We start from the raw sequence: 23,129 nt of genomic DNA on the forward strand, positions 1-23,129 counted from the left end.
CCTTTTTGAAAATTTTCAAATTTTCCCTTCAAATTTTCCAAAAATTCAATTTGATCCCTAAATTCCACAGTTTCCTTAAAACATGACAAATCCTTCTAACCTGACTAATCCACTTTGATATCTTCACATTAAAAATATCCACACAACATTTCTAACCTCATACTACCATCCTTCAAAAATTTTAAAATTTTCAATTCAATTTGGATATCTGATTATTTATCGAACTTTAATGATAAATAGTTTTTTCTGTAAATCCCAAATAAAAAATCTGACAGACACAAAAATACTTCTTTTAAGGTGAACTATCCATTTACGAGACCAAAATATATAACTTTTAAAATTACATTTTAGGTTCCTAAACTTTTCTAATTTTATACTTTAGCCACTAAACTTTTAAAATTTACATTTTGGTCACTATCCAAAATTTTGAGGTATTACAATTCCTCCCCCTTAAAAAAATCATCCTTGAATTTTCCATTCGTATTTACATACCTGAAGTACAAAGATGAGGAAACTGTTTTTTCACATCTTCATCTCGTTCCTAAGACGCTTTCTAAATTTTATGGTTTCTCCAAAGAGATTTTAATATCGGGATCACCTTATTCCTCAGTTATTTAACTCCATATTCTAAAACTCTTTACTGGTTTCCCTTCATATGACAAATATGGCTGGATCTTAATTTTCTCAGTTGTAATCACATGCGAAGAATCCAATTTATATTTTTGAAGCATCAATACATGAGATAATATATTAATCTTGTCCATTTATGGAGATAATGCTAATGGTTAAGTTGTTGAACTAACTCTTTTTATTATCTTGTACGACCAATGAGCCTCGAACTTAACTTTCATTTACGTTGGAATCACATAATCTTTTTCTGCGGTGATACTTTAAGAAATATTTTATTACCGACTTGATATTCAATTTCTTTTGTTATCAAATCTGAATATGATTTCTTGAGGTCAACAACTATCTTGCGATTGTCTTGTATGGTCTTTACTTTATTTTCCACTTCATTGATCAGATCAAAACCAATTATGTCTAATCTTTTCAACTCATATTTGTTCAATGATGTTCGACATTTTCTTCTATATAATGCTTTAAAAACCTTCTTGATACTTGACTGATAACTGTTTTTATAAAGTGAAATTTTTAAAGACATATACTTTTCATCAATTTACATATGAAAAGTTGTATTGAAATTTAATCAGGTTCTTAAGGTTGTATACAAAGATTCCAAAACCTTTAATTAGATCTTGGGTCTCTGTTAGAAATTATCGAGACATGTACTACATGAAGTCGCACAGTCTCCCTGATACGTAATTCAACATATTTATCCATCGAATAATCCACTCGAACTAGAATAAATTTGTTGTCTTAGTTAATCTATATACAATCACCCAAATTGAATCTTTCTTGTTGGGTGTCAAAGGTAAACTTGTCCCAAACTTTATAGTAACTTTTTTTCTCATTTTCTCTGAGGAATAAAAATATGTTGTAGCAACTAGATAGCACATGATGTTCTACTTTTACCTGCTGACAAGACAAACATTTGGATACAAACTCAGTTATATCCCTTTTTCATACCTGCTCACCAATATCAACTCTTCAGATCTTGATACATTTTATTTCCTCTTGGATGTATAGTCAAAAGACTATAATAAGATTCAAAGATAAAATATTTCTTTAATTCTTCATCATCAAGTACACAAATTCTGTAATCAACGTACAAACATTGAATCTTTATTGGACAAATTATGCTTATCCACTTTACTCTGGCACTGAGACCCAGGGGATTCTTTGCTAGCAATAAATTCTAAGAAAATGCCTTTTTAGGGCAGTCTTAACTAGTACAACTTACTCACACATTCCACTCTTAATGGTAAATTACTACTTTACCACTTGCTATTTCTTTATACACTTTCTCTCATTTTCCGTATTTTTACTCCAGTTACTATAATCATGAAACCCTTAAAGTCTTTTAGATCAATAACTACTACTCTACATTCAAACTCATTCTAAATCCTTTCGAATGATAACATAATTTCATCTTATTCACTAAGAACATAACTTTCTTTAAACCTTTAGCAGACAACTTATATAATGCTTACCCTTATCCTCTGATTTAAGAGTTTAGTCTTTAATCTATTACTCAATATTAACTCAAATCAAATATTTCCCTAAAAAACATAATACTTAACTTATGTACTTATAAAAAATTTAAGCATACCCTTAAAAATCCAGAGTCATCAGTAACTAGAAATAATCTATGGATCCTCTTTAGTCTAAAATTCTCTTGTATACCTTCTAAACATTCTGATTGATTCCTCTAATTCATTAACATCATTAAAAGGTGAAGCATTTCTTCCAAAGAATGGAGGATAATCTCTTACAGCTCCAACTCTTTTTGGACGAAATACTAATTCCTCTCGGCCTGCTTGGATCGATTTCAATCTCAATCTTCTTTTTAATATTTTTAGTTGTCTTACCTTTATTCTTAGCTTCTGATATCTAACACATTCATTTCAACTCTACATTAGTAATGAGCAGCATCAACAAATAAAATCACCTAACCATACAAGATTAGTAATATCGACATCCTAATGGATGTATACCATTCCAACATAAATAAACTCGGTTTAGGCCGAAAATCAGCTAAACTTACAGCTCTGATACCAATAAATATAATACCCATAACCCGTATACGTATCAAAATATGAGTTAAAGATGTCACATTGACTTTTTATACGTTCCATATTTGAAAACCCGTAAAATTTTGTTTCATTTTAAAATTTTAAATTATCAATTAAAACTAATAATTCGTATAAAAACTTAAATATATAATATTAGCATGAAGTTTTAATTCGGTTTTAGGTAGCACTTACACTTAGGCAGTTTGATGTTGTTTCTCAATATATATGAAACTGCTAAATTATTGTTTAAATTAAAATAAATCAACCATTATTATTAAAGAAATTCTATCAAAGCAACCAAAACATTTATAATATACATTCCACTAATAAGTCAAAGTTAAGATGTCTTATTGATACTGGTAATAGGTACGATGTTCTGAAAAGATGCTCGAGAGGCTCCTCACTTCATATTCTTTTCTCTATCCAAACCTACGCATGAAAATCATCACGCGCTAAGTAAAACTTAGTGAGACAGTAGCACAGTTAAGGTGAGATAAAACATAAAATATCATAAATACTTTAAAACATAACTCTATAAATTAATAAAAATATTGAAACTTTCGAACCAAGCTATTCAAGACGATTTTTTCTTCAGAAACCTGAAAATCACCATTTCATGATTTCTTTCCAAAATCATGTAAATCAACATCAGATATAACAACTATTTCATATTCTTTTACATTTGTACGTAATTCATAACTTTTATTTCATTTCCATATTCTTTTCTTTCAGGTTACTTGTCATAACTTTTATATTTACTTTCATAGCCCAATATATATATAAGAGAATGCAAGATACATAAGTCATACATAATGTACGCATTAGGTACTTCACGGTGTCAATCATCATCATAAGATGCACTCTAAGTGCAAATCATATCATATGCACCAACGGTGCCATACATAATGTACACAAATGTACCATAACTTAACTTGAACTTTACTCAAATTCCTAGTATGCCAAGTGTACTATGAGTCTCAATCCAACATACAATGGGCTTCCATATTATATTATATTATATTATATTCATATAATAGTCAACATTTCCATATCAGAATCAATTTCAATTCATTATCATAAATATCATAAATTGGGCAGTTCATACCCAAAATAATTCAAATAACTTTTCTAAATTCATCGAGAAAATATTACATTCATAAAAATATTTAGATCATTCTTTAGAATCACTTTAGGAATACCTTTTCATAAGATATCGTATAAAAACATATTGGGTAAACCCCAAAAATAATCATAATTCTTTTATATAGTATTTTGGAAATATTCCATAATTAAAAATAAATAAATGATACTTTAAATTTTGATATTTTAAAATAATATGAGATTGACTTATCGCAAGTCTTCCTCGATCAAAATATTTAAATAAATAAACTCCACTCACCTTTGCCTAACTACTGAACCTTAAATGCGATACTCTTCTACTCAAGTGATTTGTCTTTCGCTTTCGAGTCATCGAAATCACAAGATTTGTCATAATTTGTATGATATCACATGCATAACATCATTTTCAGCTATATGTTAGTATTATACTAACATAATTTAATTTCGATAAAATAAATTCTATAAAACATAATCAATACTAAATCGATATCAAACTATATCATAATTTCCATCACAACTTCAAACATCTCAAAAGTAGTCATTTAATTTCGTAAATATTCATTTCTACCATCAACCCTTCAACTTTTCAAATTTTATATTTCAAATCACTAATTATGAATTCTTTTTAGAATTAATTTCAACCTTTCCATTTTGTTCATAATGGTCCTTCACCATTATGATCTCTTTTTATTAATTACCAAAATTTCCAGCAAACTCAATCCAAGACTTAAATATTTGAAAACTTGTAATTTCATCCTCTATTTTCCTAGCCTTTTCGAATTCAAACCATAACTTTAGCAAACTCACAAGTTTGATCCCAAATAATATTTATACTTGAAAATTTCATCACTTAAATAATAAATTCCAGCATTGTAGTATCCTACACAAATGGTATCTTCACATTTAACAACTTGTAATTAGGTCCCCAAAATTTTCAAGCTTATTCAAATTAATCCCTAATATAACCAAATTTGTAATTTGGATCCCAAATCATCATTCTATCATTCAAATTCAGCATCCAAATATTAATTTCAAACATAGGACCATAATTTCACAACATTTGCACATAAACCCTTCTATTTTCCTTAATTGGCGATTTGGTTCTTAACTTTTATCTAAGCTTCAATTTGGTCCAAAACTTGATTTCAAGCACTCAATATCACTTCTAATATCATTCTAAGCCCTTAGAAACTTAGGAAAAAATATCAATAATTTCTCCTTTTAGGCCGAACCTCTCCAACTTCCACAATTTAATCCTTAACCTTGTTTCAAACTCAATTACACTGCTACATATCATATTAAATCAATCCAACACAATTCCATATCATTCATCTACATAGAGCACTTGTGCTTGATTTTAACTAACTTTTAAACTTAATTTCAACACCACAACACTTTCCACAACATGAATAAACTTTAAAACACAAGAAATCAACATCCTCTTCACCATATCAAAATCAACTTAAACATAAACCATAGCAATTTTTATGTCAAATGAAAGAAGATTTCATGTAGATGGTTTTATCATTCATGAACAAACTTTAATTCCTACATAAATGGATCAAAAATCAAATAGAAACTTTCTCTCACCTTGAAGCATAACCCACAGCTGGAAGAAGAAAGCATGAAGGAATTCTTGAATTTTCTATGGATTAAATAACCTTTACACTTGTATTTAAAAGATTAAAAATAAATTAAAAATTCTTTTCTTGGAAAATGACTAAATTGCCTTTAATGAATCCTTTTATTTTCATCCATGCAACCTTTTATCTCTAATTTAAAATTATAGAATAAACATAAAAGTAATTTTTGAAAATTTTCAAATTTGCTCTCCAAAATTTTCAAACATTCAATTTAATCCTTAACTTCCACTATTTCCCTAAAACAAGGCAAATCCTTTTAACCTGACTAATTCACTTCGATTTATTCACATTAAAAATACCCACACAACATATTTAACCTCATATTACTATCCTTCAAAAAAATTAATTTTTTTATTCGATCCGGATATTCGATTATTTATCGAACTTTACCGATAAATAGTTTTTCCTACAAATCCATCAAAAATCTGACAGGCACGAAAATCCTTCTTGTAATGTGAACTATCCATATAAGGGACCAAAATATATAACTTTTCAAAATTACATTTTATGTACCTAAACTTTTCCAATTTTATACTTTAACCGCTAAACTTTCAAAACTTACTTTTTGGTCAGTATAAAAAAATTTAGGGTATTACAATTAAACTGCATATACAAGTAGCCATAATTCTTAATCCATCTATAACTAAATTAAACATCGGTCAACAAACTAAAAACCATTAAACAAAAATGAGTAAACCTCAATGGTTAAGCATTAACCTATAAACCTAAATTCTTAAACATTAACCTATAAACCTAAATTCTTAAACATTAACCCATAAACACCCATACAACTACTACACAAACTAGCCAAGAAAATATCATCCCATGACGACACAAATTTCTCTTCCTCCTAAGTTTATGACCATGTTCTACTTCAACATACAATTGCTTTTGGATTGAATTCATCTGAAACTTTAGTTCTTGAACTGAGAAACGATCATTAGACTACAACAATTTTTTTTAACTCCTCATTCTCTTTTCGTAGCTTGTAAATTAGGAATTTCACTCTTTCGGACATTTCTTCATCATACCATTTGAATAACTTACAATATACACTCTTGATATTAGGGTAACTAAAAAATCTTCTACATGCAGTTTTCCTTTTCCAAGTTGTCCACATAGGGTACTTTAATCAACATTTATAATACAAAACATTTCCATCATATTCCCACGAGAAAGATGAATGAACATTGCTTGCACGACTACTTTCAGTTGATGAGCTCGCTGAATTAGCCATAGTGTTTATAAAACTACTGAAAATATTTTAAATATTATGAGAAAAGTAAAAATAAACATTTAGGGTTTCCAAATATTTCATTCAAACCAAATTTCTATTCAAGAAAATCAAAAAAAAATATGAGAGGAAAATCGATTCAAGATTTCGAGATGAAATAGTGTTTTAACATTGAAGGTTTAATAGATTAGAGATGAACAAACTTACATTATGATGCACAACAGATGAAGGTGACCAAAGGATTTGCTGCTCTTAAAATCACGATGGGGTGAGATGAATTTTGATAAAGTAGAGAGGAAAACATGAATTTAGGGTTTATGAATACAAAAAACATGTTTAAAACTCTTTTTTTGTTTGTTAAAAAGTTTTCTTTCCAACCCAGTTCAGCTTAAACAAAATCAGCATCCAGTCAGCATTAAACGAGCGGGATGGGCAAGTTAACATGCCATGTCAGTCAAAAATAATGGTTCAGTTTGTCAATAACGGAATCCGTAGGTCAAAGGGCCACATTTAGATTTTCTTCAGAGTTGGAGGGCCATATTGATCGAAAAATATGATGAGGGCCAAATTATTTTTTTTAAAAGTTTGAGGGCCTTTGATGCCTTTTTACCTTTTTATCAAAGATTATATCTTTTTAATGATGCGATTTTTTATGCATCAATTACAACGAAGATATTCTATTTTTATTGATTTATTCGATTATGTAATGCAATTGATATTTTCTACAAAATAAATTTAATATATATATATATATATATAAATTCCTAGAAATAAAAACAAATAATATTAAATATCTAATTTTTATCAACTATTATCATCCAAGTTGTTTTTTAAAACCATTATATGAAGATTGGAATATTTAAAAGGGAGCAATAATCGACAAATTGGTTCAATAGGTCAAGCAGGTTAAACAAATAGCCTATTTGGCCATTTTTAAAATTATTTTGGGATCTATGACATTTATTACAATGGCTTGAAATTTATCATGTCGATGTGACGAGTTTTATAAAATATATTTTTATTAGAACTCATCACTTCGATGTGACAAAATCTAATAAAAATATATTTTATTACTATTTTTCACGTCAACGTGACAAGTTAAATTTTTTTTTGAACAAACTCGTTATGTGGATGTGAAAACTTTTTCATTTACTTTAACATTTATTGTAGATCTTAAAATAAAATCTAGTGTGGTGGTGCATACATTGTAGTGTTGTACCACCATACTTGAGCTTATCCTCTAAGTAAAGATACAACGCCTCCCAACTTTTCCTGATCTGAGCATTATAGGCTTTCAAGCATTAACATCACATCATTTAACCATATATCGACCTCCATATGACCCTCACCTTCATCTCCTCGAAACTCTGGAGCTCCCAAACTTTTCAGCTCCTTTGGGATCAACATTTTAGGTGTTAGAGGAGCAGGAGGAGGTTGAAAAGAGTCAACATAACGTTGAGAGCTTGCATAAAAGCTTTGTACTTTGGTACCGGCATCCCTTAATGTGCAGGTGTACTAGCATTTTCAGATAGAACCGGTTGCTCACTATTAGCTTCATAACTTTCACTACCAGTTACTTCTCTCATCTCTTGTCCCCCCTCCCTACGAGAGTTAGAGGATTATGACATCTATTAGAACATACATAATAATAACATTTCAATTAGTAAAGAGTGTCATCAATTACACTTTAATGACACCATATCAGTAACCTTGACAATCTTAATGGCATGTAATCCCCTTTATCTTATTTCAATTGAACTTAGTTTCGGTCGAGAATCGGCTAAACATGTAGCTCTGATACCAATAAATATAACACTCATATCCCGTATATCTTTCCGTATACAAGATACAGAGTTCACATTATTTTATAAAAATGTTTGTCATTTTAAAACCCGTAAAAATTTGTTTCAACTTGATCAACTACAAAATATGATATTTCTGAAAGCAATTTACTAAAACTATTACTTAATTACATTCTAAAATATTTGTCATAGTTTAATTAGATGCCATCTAAGTTCTTAAATTGAATAAGATTGTCATAATATTACTGATAAGTCAACCTTTAATTGATGAAAGATGTTGCTACTGCTATACTCTTTAAGCGCTAATCTTTTCCTTTACCTACGCGTGGAATAAACACACGTTAAGTATTTACTTAGTGAGACATAAAACTGCAAGAACATTACAATTATACAATAATATCTTATAAATACTGAATAATAATTTAATTTCATTATTCATAAGGGCTAGTTAAGCCCTCTTCAGTTAAACCATAATTCTTGCATACCATCATGGAAATTAATCTTAGTATTTTTGTCATACTTATCCTTTTGGTATATTTCCCCCCTTTATTCTTTATTTGCCCTGCATACATTAAATGTGGAAGTACTATACATGGATTGCCCCAAGGTACTAAATAATCATGTATCTTTAATAATCATTAAGGCGACGCCTTAAATACTATTATACACCATTTTATATTTTCATTTGGGTATCCTTTCATGCCCATTTTGTTCTGTTTATGCTTTCCTTTATAACATCCCTTCATACTAGTTATGCATTATTGTACCTTATATATATATATATATATCATCCCTTCCTATCACTTATATGCCATTCATATGACATTTCAATTTCTTTATTCTTCTACCCCAAAGTATTTAGCTTTTCATTTAACTTGCATATTTGACACTCTTCTGTCAAATGCACAGCTAATCCATCATTCTTTTATTAAACAGTGTTTAACCTTTCGTCTTTTACTCAACGGTATTTAACCATTCATCTAACTGGCATAATTGGTATATTTCTACAAATTGCACAGTTAGGCAATTATTCTTTTACTCAACGGTATTTAACCGTTCATTGGTACCTTTCTACCAATTGCACAGTTAGGCCATTATTCTTTTACTCAATGGTATTTAACCATTCATCTAACTGGCATAATTGGTACCTTTCTACCAATTGCACAGTTACGCCATTATTCTTTTACTCAACGGTATTTAACCATGCATCAAACTGGCATAATCGGTACCTTTCTACAAATTGCACAGTTAGGCCATTTTTCTTTTGCTCAACGGTATTTAACCATTCATCTAACTAGCATAATTGGTACCTTTCTACCAATTGCACTGTTAGGCCATTATTCTTTTACTCAACAGTATTTAACTGTTCATCTAATTGGCATAATTGGTACCTTTCTACCAATTGCACAGTTAGGCCTCAAAGGCACTTAGCCTTTCATTTAACTGGCATAAATGACACCTTTCTGTCAAAAGCACAGTTAGGCCTCAAAGGCACTTAGCCTTTCATCTAACTGGCATAAATGACACATTTCTGTCAAATGCATAGTTAGGCCTATTAATCTTTTGTTTTAGAGCAGTCTCAACTATAATAATCATTCAATATCAATTAACCTCTTCAATCATTATACATTCTTTGATTTATACCCACAATTTCACTATCATTTACATGGATTACTCATCCATTTCAATTGTGACAATTCACTTTCTTATTCTAAACTTTTGACAATTTCACATATATTTCCCATACTAAATTTCGTAAAATTGATATTAATTTCTTATTTCGCACACATAGTGCCCATACGGAAATTCATACACTTAGTATGAATTTCTTAATATTTTAGTACACAAAGTACCCAATACGGAAATTCATACACTTAGTATGAATTTCTTAATATTTTAGCACACAAAGTGCCCAATACGAAAATTCATACACTTAGTATGAATTTCTTAACATTTTGCACACTTAGTGCCATTTGGTAATAACCATACATACATTAATAATTTCTACATTATTACTATTGTAGCATGTACGTACATAATTAAATGCACTCACCTGATTCCTTGCTATGTATCCAAAACATTATTCAGATTACTCTGGTACTTTGCCTTTGCTCTTAGTTTTGCTTGCCTTGGGAGCTTGGTTCCGATCTACTCAAGCATCCATTAAAACATGCACCATACCAAAAACTAGTATTTTCTCTAACCATTAAACTTAAACAATACTCAAAAGGACATATCATTAACTTTCTATAACAATATCAACCTATTTTTAACATTTATGGCTCTATAGTATCGATACTACTACCCTAGTACCAATGCTTCTATACTATGGTATCGATACCCCCTTCTGGCATCGATACTGATTTTAGGTTCGATGTTGCCTAGTATCAATACTCTTACCATGGTATCGATACTACCATACTACGGTATCGATACCCCCTTCTGGTATCGATACCAATTTTAGATTCAATGTTTTTTTGGTATCGATACCCTTACTATGGTATCGATACTACCTAGTCGGTATCGATATTGATTGAATCAATATCGATACTACTAAGCTATTTCATCCCATTTTAGCCTATAGTATCGGTAATGCTCTATCAATACCGATACCCTTGCCCAGATTTTTCCAGTTTTCAACCCGATTTTTAGCCAAATGGTGTCAAGTTTTGTTATACTTACACCATACAATACTATCAAACTCTTCTTTAATTAACCAAACTAAATTTTCTTCATTTTTTTCTTAAAACATCTAACATCATCCAAGAACATTCAATTCTAAGAATCACACCACTTTTTCTAATGTGTTCTTAATCCTATCCAATGCTTCTAATCTCTCATATACTCCTTTGACAAGTCAAATCTACCAGTAAACATCCATAAACACCAATATTTTAACATATCACTTACAAACCCATTTTCTTCAATCCCTAATATCTCATCCAAAATTTAGTTTTAATCTAATATAACCTTTTCTTAATCTTACACAACACTTAAGTTTGCAAAAACCAACCATAATCTAAAGCAAACACTAACCAATTAAAATTTTACCTTTGCTATGAGGGAGAGATATTTCCACGGGAAGAAGAAGAAAAGAGAGAGATGACCTTTTTCTCCCTAAATTCCATTTTTCCCTTATTTTAATATTTTCTAGAAAATTAATTTAAAATTCATTTTCCCCTTAAAGGATCTTAATTCATATATTGCTACAATTTAGTTCAAAACACTATTCCAAATCATTTTCTCATCTTTTACCAATTATTCAAATAAATCTTTAATTTTTAATTCTTTTTAATTTAGTCCCTGACCTAATATTTGGGGTATTATAGAGTTGACTCAGACGAGTTAACTCAATCCGAGTTGACTCGATCGGGTCAACCAGACCCGGTTCGGTCTGATTGGACTAGTTCTAGAAACTTCCTGGACCGACGGAGGATCCCCACGTGCACTACCGACGCGTGACGACGCGTGCGGTGGTGACAAGGGTTGTTTGATTACTCCCTGGTTCGACAATCACAATAATCGATCCAAATCAACCTTAATCATCAGCCATAATAGAGTAAACAATTGGAAAAAAATAAATCGGTTACCCTCAACAGCGAACGAGGATTGAAACGGCAGTGAGCGACGACCTGACCAAGTTTTGGTCGGAAGAACACCGGGAATTTAACGAGGGAGGCGGTGTGATGAATCGATGATCATGGTGGCCGGAATAATGAAAAACATTGGGTATAATAATTTTCGTTGAACCTGTCAAAGGCTACCCACGACGAACGACGACCGCTTCCAACGATCTGGTGGGTGGTTTTGATCGGGCTTCGATGATGCTTCGCCTGGGGGGTCGATGTCGTTCACCGGTGAGCGGAGACAGAGGAACGTTGAGGGTTTTGAATGACTACAATTCATGAAACAAGCCAAACGGTGGCCGATTTCGATGAGCAACCGACCGGGTTGGGTTGCGGAAGGTCACTGGTCACGTTGGTAGGGTCAGGGCACGATAACGGCGACCGGAGCAAGGCGGTTTGATGGGTAGAATCGGCTGGTTTAGGGGAATAGGTTTTAGGGTTCATGGGTAAAAATTCTAAACAAAAAGGGAATTTAATTTTCCTTGCTAAAAGAAATGGCTAAATTTGGGATGGGTCCCCGGATTTCTTGCAATTTCCTAAAACTAACTATAAGTTTTTAAAACTTAACATTTGACCCCTAAATTGGGGTGTTGCAATATGTTCTTAAATCATTACTTTTACTTTAAATTAGTCCTCAAAATTTGACTTTCATTCTAAATTAATCATTAAATTTTTTGAATATTTCAATTTCACAAATTCATTCATTATGTAATTAGTTTCAATCATAATATAATCTAATTTTTTTCAAACATGTAATAATATATCTTGGCTTAAAAATTTTATTGATAAGGGATGCAGTTAGTATATACTAATAGTTTAGGATGAAATTGAAATGTTCAAAATTTTGAAAACTAATTTAGAATGAGATTGTAGTTTAGGGATGGAATTCAAATATTAAAAAGTTTAAGACCTAATTTAGGATGAAAATAATAATTTAAAGATAAAATTAAAATATTTAAAAGTTTAAGAACTAATTTAAAATAAAAAATTATAATTTGATAACGTGTAATGCAATTAACTTAAAACTACCTTTAAAAATAAGGTAAAACACACCAAAAGTCAATGAACCATGTTCAAATGATCAATTTAATAATCAATTTTTAAAAAAAATTACAAAATAATTATTGAATTTATGAAACTATTACAAAAAATTATTCTATATTGTTTTAATAAAATATAATTTTCATTTTATAGTTATTTAATAATTTTAATAATTATTTAATAATTTTTAAATATTTAATAACTAAAATAATCATTTAAATATAATTTATTAACATCTCATATAATTTATCCTAAAAGTATTATTTTAAACATGTTTTTAGGACCCGAAATTTAGGCCACGAAAAAAAAGTGAAGTATCTAGTCAGGCCTTCATCACGCTGTAGTTGTGAATCGTGACCTAAGCCATTGCATTTGCCTAACCTTTTTCATGTTATAAAATAAAACAGATTTCAATGGTCTCAAATTAATGCAATTTTTCAGTATTTTTTTCGACCACCAATATTTAATATATTGATCGAATAATTTAAATTAAATATTATAAATAAAAACAAGTATAAATAAGATTGAATCGAAATTTTTCTACCTGAACTTGATTCGGATTTTATGTCTTCAATTCGTCACTCGATCTAATACGAATTTAAAGAGATTTCATTTAACTAAAAACCTAACATGACTTTTAATATAAAAATATGCAGTCGATCCGATAAAAATGTGAATTATATTTTATATACTTTAATATTTTATGATTAATATTTTTAAATTTAATTAATAAATTTTATATTTTATTCGCATAGATCATGCATGTGAACTTTTTTAAAGTAAATTAAAAGTATTTAACTATTTTATTATGAGAAAGTATTCAACTATTAAATATATATTAATTAAATATTATTTTAGACAATTATGATAGTTGTATTGAATTGATTTCAAAATTTATTTATAAGACGGAATATAATTATATAGATAAATTCAATGATCAAATTACAAAATATTAGTCCTGAAAAATAATTAGTGTGGTTATATTCAATGATCAAATACTTTTATAAATATATATTTCTTTAAAAATATATCAATATTCGAATTTATCTAGTGTATAATAAATAACATCGTGTGGTTTGCTTTCTCTTTTCCGTCTGTTTTTTTTATAATATATAACTTTGTTGCTTTCTCTTTAAACGAATTTTTTTTTTATAGAAAGTCGCTATTTTTATTAAAAATATAAAATATTCAGAATTATAATAAAGATTTATGAATATAATTGTAAGCATAAATTAAATTATAATTAGAACATTTTTCTATAACTATTGACATAAAAATTAGTCACCTAGATTTCACATGGACCATAAAAAGAAAATGTTAAAAAACCTAACCAAAACTCAAACAAAATAAAGATACAAACAAATCTGACTGCATCAACAAATGAACCATAAAAGGGGATAAAACTGCTAAAAGACCACCAATAAATTGTAAATCAGAGTCAAGCGACATGAGAAAACTATCCACGAGTGTAAAACGCGTATCTAAATCAATATGAGGGTCTAAAGCAAGGAAAATCAACATGATAACAAATAAACGTCATCTTGATCATTCATGACGATGTCAAATCCAACCCTGAGAAAAAAGATAAAAGAAAATAACGAAAAAAATCGACAGCTATCAAAAGGCAAAAAAAAACGTGCCACAAAGACAGAGATAAACATAACATAAATGCAGAGAACATATCACAAAGACAAAATTATTCTTATTAAAAAAATAAAAAAAATAAATAAAAAAATAACCGACGAGTGACAACCAACATTAAAAACGGTGTCTTCGTTGGTTGAAAAAAATTAAAGAATAAAAATTAGATTATAAAGAACAAAAAAAAAGTGAAGAGGGAGAAGAAATAGGAAAAAATGGGCAAAGTCCCCCCGCCCCCTACACGATTCTTTGCTTGCTTAGATTCCGCCTCCCGTCATTTTGGCCGCACGTTAACTAAACCGTAAACCTTGATATAAAAAAAGAACAAGAGGCTTAATATCATGTTTTACCCTTGAATTTGTCCAAAAGTTATTCTTAACCCTTAAATTTTAAATTTCTTTTGACCCTCGAGCAAATGATTTGTACTACATTTATTAATTTACATTGTTTTCGAAATCAAAATTTGAAATTTTAAATCCAAGTTCTCAAATGTTATTTATACAAATTTTACTTTTTAATTTTATGGATAGAAACAAGTTTATTGCGTCAGTCATTGACAGTTCACCGTTTCTAATTTTACGCAAGAGAATACTAAAAAAATAGTAGTATGGGGGAGAAGATGCGTGAGATATCAATGAGAGTTGGAGAAATGATCCTCTTTTTAGCCTTTTATCAGGATATAAATATCTTGACTGTAGAGTAGTTGGTGTCAAACCTATGATGACGATGATTGTCTATATGCTGATTTAAGTGAGGCTATCAAAATTTTAGTCGTGGGGTTGTTGCCATCTAAGGAGTATGAGACTCCGGATAGATAGCAGTTGAAGGTTTTATTTTCAAAGGACATTTTTGGAGGATATCTGTGGATGTATAACATTATATCTTTGGAGGTATAACAAATTTTAATCAAATAAAATTGAGGTACCGTGGACTTTGTGACACCGACTTAGTGAAACATCATGTAATAGGAATAACCATTTATATTTGATTTATTGCTTGATTAATCCAAATTGAGTACTATAGAACTCTGTCATGGTGCAACCCTTCTAGTCTAATTTTATTCACTTACAATATCGATATTCGAATATCTGACTTTATTTTAAAAATTTAACATCTTATCTAAGGATACGCTTGGGATGAGTTTTTGGTCGACCCGGGCCCTAGCATTCTACCCTTCTACATGTAACCTGACTCAACTTGAGTTAAAAGATGCTCCACGTGTTTTGAAATCTGATCCGATTTTTAAAGAAAAATTCACATCTAGCGTGATCTAGTGTAATTATATTTTTATTAGATAAAATAGAGACCTACTTAAAAAATATAAAGATGAATATAATTGTAATTTTGCTTAAATATATAATAAATAATTATAATATTTTCCAGATTAGGCCAGATTAGTATTTTTATCCTACTCCTGAAGCCTACAGACTCAGTTTTATCGTTATAAAATTCAATCCAACAAAAATTTGATCAAATCCGAATTCATGCCCATTAGTCTTATCCTTTGAAAACCCAATTTAACCTCAACATATATATATACATATATTAAAATTTTTTATCTTATAAAATTGATTCGAAACTTAACAAATCCGAATCTATATCCATCTCTAGTTTTATTCGTTAAACCAGTTGGAGGTTGAGTTCAATATAATTTTTAGAAATGCTAGGAAATACTTAATGGTCCCAATCATTAGAAAACAAGGAAACAAATTTTACGGTTACCAAAAACAAAAAATGTTCTTTTTCATTGGTCCGTGAAGAATACATCTATACCTACAGCGTAACAATACAAAGAAGCAGTTCCTTCGAAGTTCAGCATGCTAAAAAAACGACACCGTTGTGAGGCCATCGCACAAAGCACCAAGTTCAGTTATAAAACGATAGAAACTTAAAAACAACCGTTTGATGTAAAGGGTCAACAAATCTATCGGTATCGGGAGAAGTACACCTAGAACACGGGTATGTTTATGTTTCTGTTTAATTACACGTGGCCGATGATGATTGGTCTTCCTTTTTTATTTCACCTCCCAAATAATTGAAAAGAAAGTTATATAAAGGAAAAAGAAAGTGAAGAGAAAATGGTTTTTTTTCCCCAACGGAAAAAGAAAAAAATAACTATTTGATTTGATCTCAGAATCAAAAGGCGAGAGAAGCGAGGAAGAAAAGGGTGAGACCTGTCGAATTTGGACTGTTTGGTTTATTCGTTAAAAGATAGGTTTGAGTGTTCCGGAGTATTTTTGCTTCATTTTTTAGTTTTCAGTGTGTGCGAATCTTTTTATTCTTTTGTTTTCTGTAAGCGAAGATGGTGAACACTATGGTGGAGAGAGCTACGAGTGACTTGCTGATCGGGCCAGATTGGGCTCGGAATATCGAGATATGCGACATGCTTAATCACGACCCTGGGTATGCGTTGCTCTGGATTCCATTTTTCTCCCATCTTCTAAGAAGTTGTTATTGCTCTTATAATTCAATTGATGATTGTCTCGGTTGTTATTGCTCTTATGGTTCGATTGATTATTGTGCTCAATTTGATTATAAAGAACCATTATGAAAATTGTAAAGTGTGCTTTATCATTTCAGTGTTCGAATTGCTTTTTACTTTTACATTTTTAAATTTTTTTTCCTTTTGTTCTGCTAGTGATAGTAGATTTAAGAGAAGTTAAATGTTAGCTGTGTTTTTACGGCGTGTAAATTTGAAGGGAGAGATTTGGTTCAAAAAATATAATGGTTGATCAGTTTGTTTTGCTTTATATTTCTTTGTTCGACGTGTAATTTCTTTCATGGATGTGTCTGATAATACAGTTTTTAAGTAAGATTTTGTTGATTGATAGAGAGCTTAACTCCATGTGAATTTGACCGGTTATAGAGCTAAGCTACTTTCTAGAAGTGAAGGATTACTGGGTGATTTTTTCTTTTAAGTTTCCCTTTCTCAAATTTGAACTGGCTTTTGCTGGTTGCTTGTTAGTTGTTGTAACTTCCTTGAAAGTAGGATGGCCTAAAGGTTTAGTTTTCTGATTTTCTGTTTTCTATTGACCTGTTTTTTTTTCAATTTTAATTTGTCTCCCTCCAGAGGAGAAACACTAGAAGGTGACGGGATTTATATTTTTTTTAAGTTTGAATATTTTTCTTTCTTTCTTAAATCTAGTAGTGAAATGTTATGATTATTATCAGGCAAGCAAAAGATGTCGTGAAAGGTATAAAAAAGAAGCTTGGAAGTAGAAATCCTAAAGTTCAACTTCTTGCACTAACTGTAAGCTGCGAATAACTTTTCACTGATTTCCAGTAGTGTCTGGATATAGTGATCACTTTTGTTGCCTGTTTTGTCACCATTTTGTACACTGAACTGAAATTGTTTAAATTTGGTTTGCTTTCTACATTCTAGCTGCTAGAAACTATCATAAAAAACTGCGGGGACATTGTCCATATGCATGTTGCAGAGAAAGGTGTTCTTCATGAGATGGTTAGAATAGTCAAGAAGAAGGTAGGGAGTCTCATTTTGTAGTTATTTTCTTTTAAAACTTGCTCTCAGTTTTTTTCCTGGTCATATGTAGCCTGACATCAATGTTAAAGAGAAGATATTGACTCTGATTGACACTTGGCAAGAAGCTTTTGGAGGTGCAAGGGCAAGATATCCACAATATTATGTTGCATACCAAGAGTTATTGGTATATTTGCTTAGGCCTCCCATCTCAAGTTGTATGAGTCTATGAGACATGCTGCATTTCTTTCTATCTGCTTCTTCATTTGCTATTCTTCATTTGTGACTTGCATTGTATTCAAAACATATTGACATGTGAAGAGTACTTCTACATAATGTGGCCTTTTCCTTTTTATTTTTCCTCTGAATCAAATTGGTTTATTGTTCAGCATCTTGGGGCAGTATTCCCACCAAGATCTGAGAGGTCTGCACCTGTACTTACTCCTCCTCAAACACAACCTTTGTCTTCTTATCGTCCAAATATGCGCAATTCTGATCAGCAAGACACAGCTGGGTCTTCTGCAGAGTCAGAGGTTCCAACCCTGAGGTATTTTTCCTTTTTGTTCCTCAGTTTTTTAGTGGTATAAAAGCATGGTTGTGTTAGTATTTTGCATTATTCCTGTTCAGTTTCATGATGGCCTACGTGAGTTTTATAAAATCTTTCTGAAGTATTTTTAGAAATTGTGCTGCAGTAAAAGAGTTATGCAGAAGGCTGGTGCCCATACTAAATTATTGATATCATTGTCTAATGAATAAATTATGGAGCTAACCGGAATATGTTTTTTATAATGACTTCATAGGAATAAGAATCCCTTCTGTTTGTGAGTATAAATTATTTAGTATATATTTGTATTAAAATAATTGTCAAAGTTAACTCTTTATTCACTCTTTAATTTTAGCTTTGAAGAGATTAAAGTGAGTTGTTGGGTGAAACACTTCCTACTTATTTTAACTTCAGTTTTGGTCATCACATCAGTGCTCCCTGCCCTTATCTGGTAAACATGACTGCGGTGTTGTCACACCAATGATTATCCATGTCTCCTAGAAATAGAGCAGTAGGGACTGTCCACAGATTAGAGCAGTTATAATAGTTGAAACAATATGAGTGGCTCGTTCTATCACATTAATGGTAGTGAATTACATTGCTATACTTCTAGTCTTTTTAACATAAGTTTCATTTATCAGTTTGACAGAAATTCAGAATGTGCGGGGTATTATGGATGTCCTTGCAGAAATGCTAAATGCAATAGATCCAGGAAACAATGAGGTATTTGTTCACAATTTGATATGTATGAGAATGAAGGATATTTTGGATACTTGCTAAATCAATTGTGTTCTGGCAAGCACATGGTTGTGTAATTCCAAGGGACAAGTCTTTAATTGGATTTAAAGTGACTATCAAAGTTTTAATATAACTGGTATTTGTGTAAAAAATTGGTTGGCTGTGCTCAAATTCATCAGATGGTGAGCCGGTTTATCTGTGTAAACTTATGCTTTCTAGCTCTTATAATGAAAAATCTTTTCAAAAGTTTATATAATGTTTCAAGCTGCTAAATCTAAAGATACAATGCTGTTGGGGTTTCTTTAAGTTCATTTTCTTTTGGCTTATTTACTTCTCTTTCTTCTACCATTTCAGGGACTTAGGCAGGAGGTGATTGTTGACTTGGTGGAGCAGTGTCGGAATTACAAACAAAGAGTTGTACATCTTGTTAATTCAACATCGTAAGAAAACATTCTTTACGAAAACTTCCCTGGGGCCCTTCGTATTTTCTATAAGTTGATGACTCGATGTTATTATGCTTTTTCATAGACGTGACATGCTTTTCTGCATGGAAATCTCTTTTTATTTCGTGGTCTTTAAGGCATGCTAGTATCATTTGTTAAAATACTTCACCAAAAAGAGGTAGTGAAATCATGTGTTCAGATCTAAGGTCTTCATTATTTTATTCAATTGTATTCTATCCATTGCTATGGTAACTAGAAGCTGGAGCAGTCTGTGAAGGAATTGATTTATTTATCAGAATCTTTTTCCAAACCAATGCCAATGTGTATCTTTTTGTGCATTTGTGTATAAATTTGTGTGATACTTTCACTTTTTATGGCATGTTTCATGTATGACTTGCTAACCTCTATGGAATTTTGTAAGAAAATTTGTGAAATACTTGACATTTATGACAAATATCACCTTTTGGTTATGTAGAGATGAGTCGCTTCTATGTCAAGGTTTAGCATTGAATGATGATTTGCAGCGCTTACTAGCACGACATGAAGCAATAGCTTCAGGAACTTCCTCTCAAGAAATCAAGCCTAAGCCTGAACCTGCAAAAGAACCTGCGAATGTTAATGGTCCACTAATTGATACTGGAGACAGTAGCAAGCAGTCTGAGGGCAGGTAATTAGGCATCTTTGAACTGGACTGCATATGAAGGGATCTGGGATTAAAATATTTGGTGTTTTGTATTTTTTTTATTACAACAAATTTGTAGGAATATGCTTAGAATTGTAAGTTATGTTTGTTATATTCACTGCATTATACTTTTCCTAAGCATTACTGGTGATAACCATAGTCTTTTTCTCAGTATCTCGGAACTTGGTTACTAGTTTCTTTCATCTTTTTGAATAATTTGTTTTGAGAAATCCTTGGTACAATTTAGTTTCTGGGTTTTTTTAAATAAATTTCCCGATTGCAGGTGCTTGGTTTTGTTGAAGTGGAAATCTTTTGAACTTTTTAGATCTAGTGATTAGTAGTATATTTACCTTTATCAGGAATGGCTGAATTGCTTATCAAATGTTAGGTTGCTAGGATTGACATTGAAATTCATTTAAATTTGGGTTGGGTTTATCTAAAACCCTTCGTCTAATATTTCTGGTAGCTTGAGTTTTAATTAACAGGACCTTTTTTCGCAGGTCCACTTCAAGCACCGTTGAAAATTCACCATTTAATCAGTTACTGCTTCCTGTTCCTCCTGCAACTAATGGTTCAACTCCTCCACCAGCTGTCAGTCCCAAAATGGACTTGCTTAGTGGCGACGACTTCAATTCACCAAAGGCAGATAATTCGCTTGCCCTTGTTTCTTTGGGAGAACCACAACAAGCAACTCCTGCATCACAGGAGAATGCCCTCGTTCTCTTCGACATGTTCTCCGATGGTAGCAACACCTCCAATGCCGTTAACACCCAGCCATCATATTTGGCCGGACAAACCAACCCTTGGACTCCTCAAATTCAGCAGCAGCAGCAGAATTTTCATGCGAATGGAACTGCACCAAACATGGGATCACCACAATATGAGCAGCCATATGCTCAAGGCACAGTTCCTGCCTGGAATGGTCAACTGGTTCAGCAGCAGCAGCAGCCCCCCTCACCCCTCAATGGTTCGTTTCGGACTACAATAGGCTTCTTATGCACAGGCATATCGATTTACTTTTGGCATGAATCCCTTGGGACAGACATTCTAGGCTTAGTTGGAAGACTGAATAAGTATATTCTTGCTTCCACTACATTTATTATCTTACGGATCTTTCTTTTTGCATGTGGAGAAGGTGCCCAGAGCAGTGGCTCACTTCCGCTGCCACCTTGGGAAGCACAAGCAGCAGACTCTTCCCCGCTTGCAGGTGCTCAGCATCCCCAGTCACTGGGTACTCATGGACCTCAGCATATGGGAAGTGATCAGATGGCCAGTATGTACATTCAGCCAATCACAACTGGTCATTTATCGACGATTACCAACCACGTGGCTCCAGGAAACCAGTTTGTCGGCTATCAGCCACAGCCGATCCAGGGGCAGCATATGGGCATGCTTCCACGGCAAATGACAACTGGCCAGATGAGTTCAATGTATCCTCAGCAAATGCCGGCGGGTCAGATGGGTTCAATGTATCCTCAGCAAATGCTGGCGGGTCAGATGGGTTCAATTTATCCACAGCAAATGCCAGTGGCGGGCCAGATGGGTTCGATGTATCCACAGCAAATGTCGGTGGCTGGCCAGATGGGTTCGATGTATCCTCAGCAGATTTATGGCAACCAAATGGGAGCGTATGGCTATGGTCAGCAACCGTATCTCGATCAGCAAATGTATGGGCTATCCATCAGAGATGACAGTGCCTTGAGAAACTCTTCTTACCAGGTCCCCACTCCATCGAATGTTCCGCCGAGTAAGCCTTCGAAACCCGAGGATAAGCTGTTTGGAGACCTTGTTAACATGGCGAAAATTAAATCAACAAAACCCACCCCGGGAAGAGCTGGAAGCATGTAAACCTGGATTTAGTTTTTACATACCTTTTTGGTGGCTAACTTGTTTTTTCTCTTTTCCCATTTTCTTAAATATTTTTCATATTCCTCTATGTTTTTCTCTGTAGAGAAAATGGAAAGATCACACTTAGGTTGAGTTTTTATAGTTTCGATTCTCTCGTTTTCCGGCAACACTTTATTTTTCGATTACAATAATAAAATGTATATGCCGAATTTCTTTCGAGTTATGAGTAGTTTACACATTGTATTGAAAACTTCTTTCATTCTTTATTCTTTGTTAAAACCATTGATGTGTTCAACGCAAGTACTAAAAATTTCAGTTAAATTGGAAAAGGCAACATTTAATTTTTTTAAAATGTATCACATTATCATTTTAATTATTTATTTAGTATAATTTTTTTAATGAAAGTGTTGAATTTGATAAATAGGTAGGTAATTCTTTATGTTAATATACACACGTTCTATAACAAATTTTGAAATTAAAATTTTTAGAGATAATAATCCTCATTTTAACTACTTAGATTTCTTAATGAATTTATATAAATTAATTATTTGAATGATGGTTATGACTTTAAAAACATACCATCCAAAAGTCAACTTA

At 31.7% G+C, this 23,129-nt stretch overlaps 1 protein-coding gene across 1 annotated transcript; it reads left to right on the top strand.

Annotated features, from left to right (window-relative positions):
- The first annotated feature begins 16,873 nt into the window (after positions 1–16,873).
- LOC120197734 (TOM1-like protein 9) lies at positions 16,874–22,759 on the top strand. The gene is made up of 11 exons (XM_039199150.1): positions 16,874–17,202; positions 17,971–18,049; positions 18,182–18,280; positions 18,351–18,464; positions 18,667–18,824; positions 19,463–19,544; positions 19,914–19,999; positions 20,478–20,669; positions 21,185–21,651; positions 21,820–22,211; positions 22,257–22,759. Exons 1-11 carry the CDS (start codon positions 17,102–17,104, stop codon positions 22,530–22,532), a joined length of 2,046 nt encoding a protein of 681 aa, XP_039055081.1. The 5' UTR covers positions 16,874–17,101; the 3' UTR covers positions 22,533–22,759.
- The last annotated feature ends 370 nt before the right edge of the window (positions 22,760–23,129 follow it).

Source organism: Hibiscus syriacus, unplaced genomic scaffold, assembly GCF_006381635.1.
Source record: "Hibiscus syriacus cultivar Baekdansim isolate YM2019G1 unplaced genomic scaffold, ASM638163v2 tig00117048_pilon, whole genome shotgun sequence".
Lineage (NCBI taxonomy): Eukaryota > Viridiplantae > Streptophyta > Magnoliopsida > Malvales > Malvaceae > Hibiscus > Hibiscus syriacus.

Bases quoted from the DNA above. Each gene is read 5' to 3' on its own strand.
- LOC120197734 (XM_039199150.1), top strand. From the start codon at position 17,102: ATGGTGAACACTATGGTGGAGAGAGCTACGAGTGACTTGCTGATCGGG. The intron at 18,281-18,350 runs GTAGGGAGTCTC...GGTCATATGTAG, and splicing joins TTAGAATAGTCAAGAAGAAG to CCTGACATCAATGTTAAAGA. The intron at 20,670-21,184 runs GTAATTAGGCAT...CTTTTTTCGCAG, and splicing joins AGCAAGCAGTCTGAGGGCAG to GTCCACTTCAAGCACCGTTG.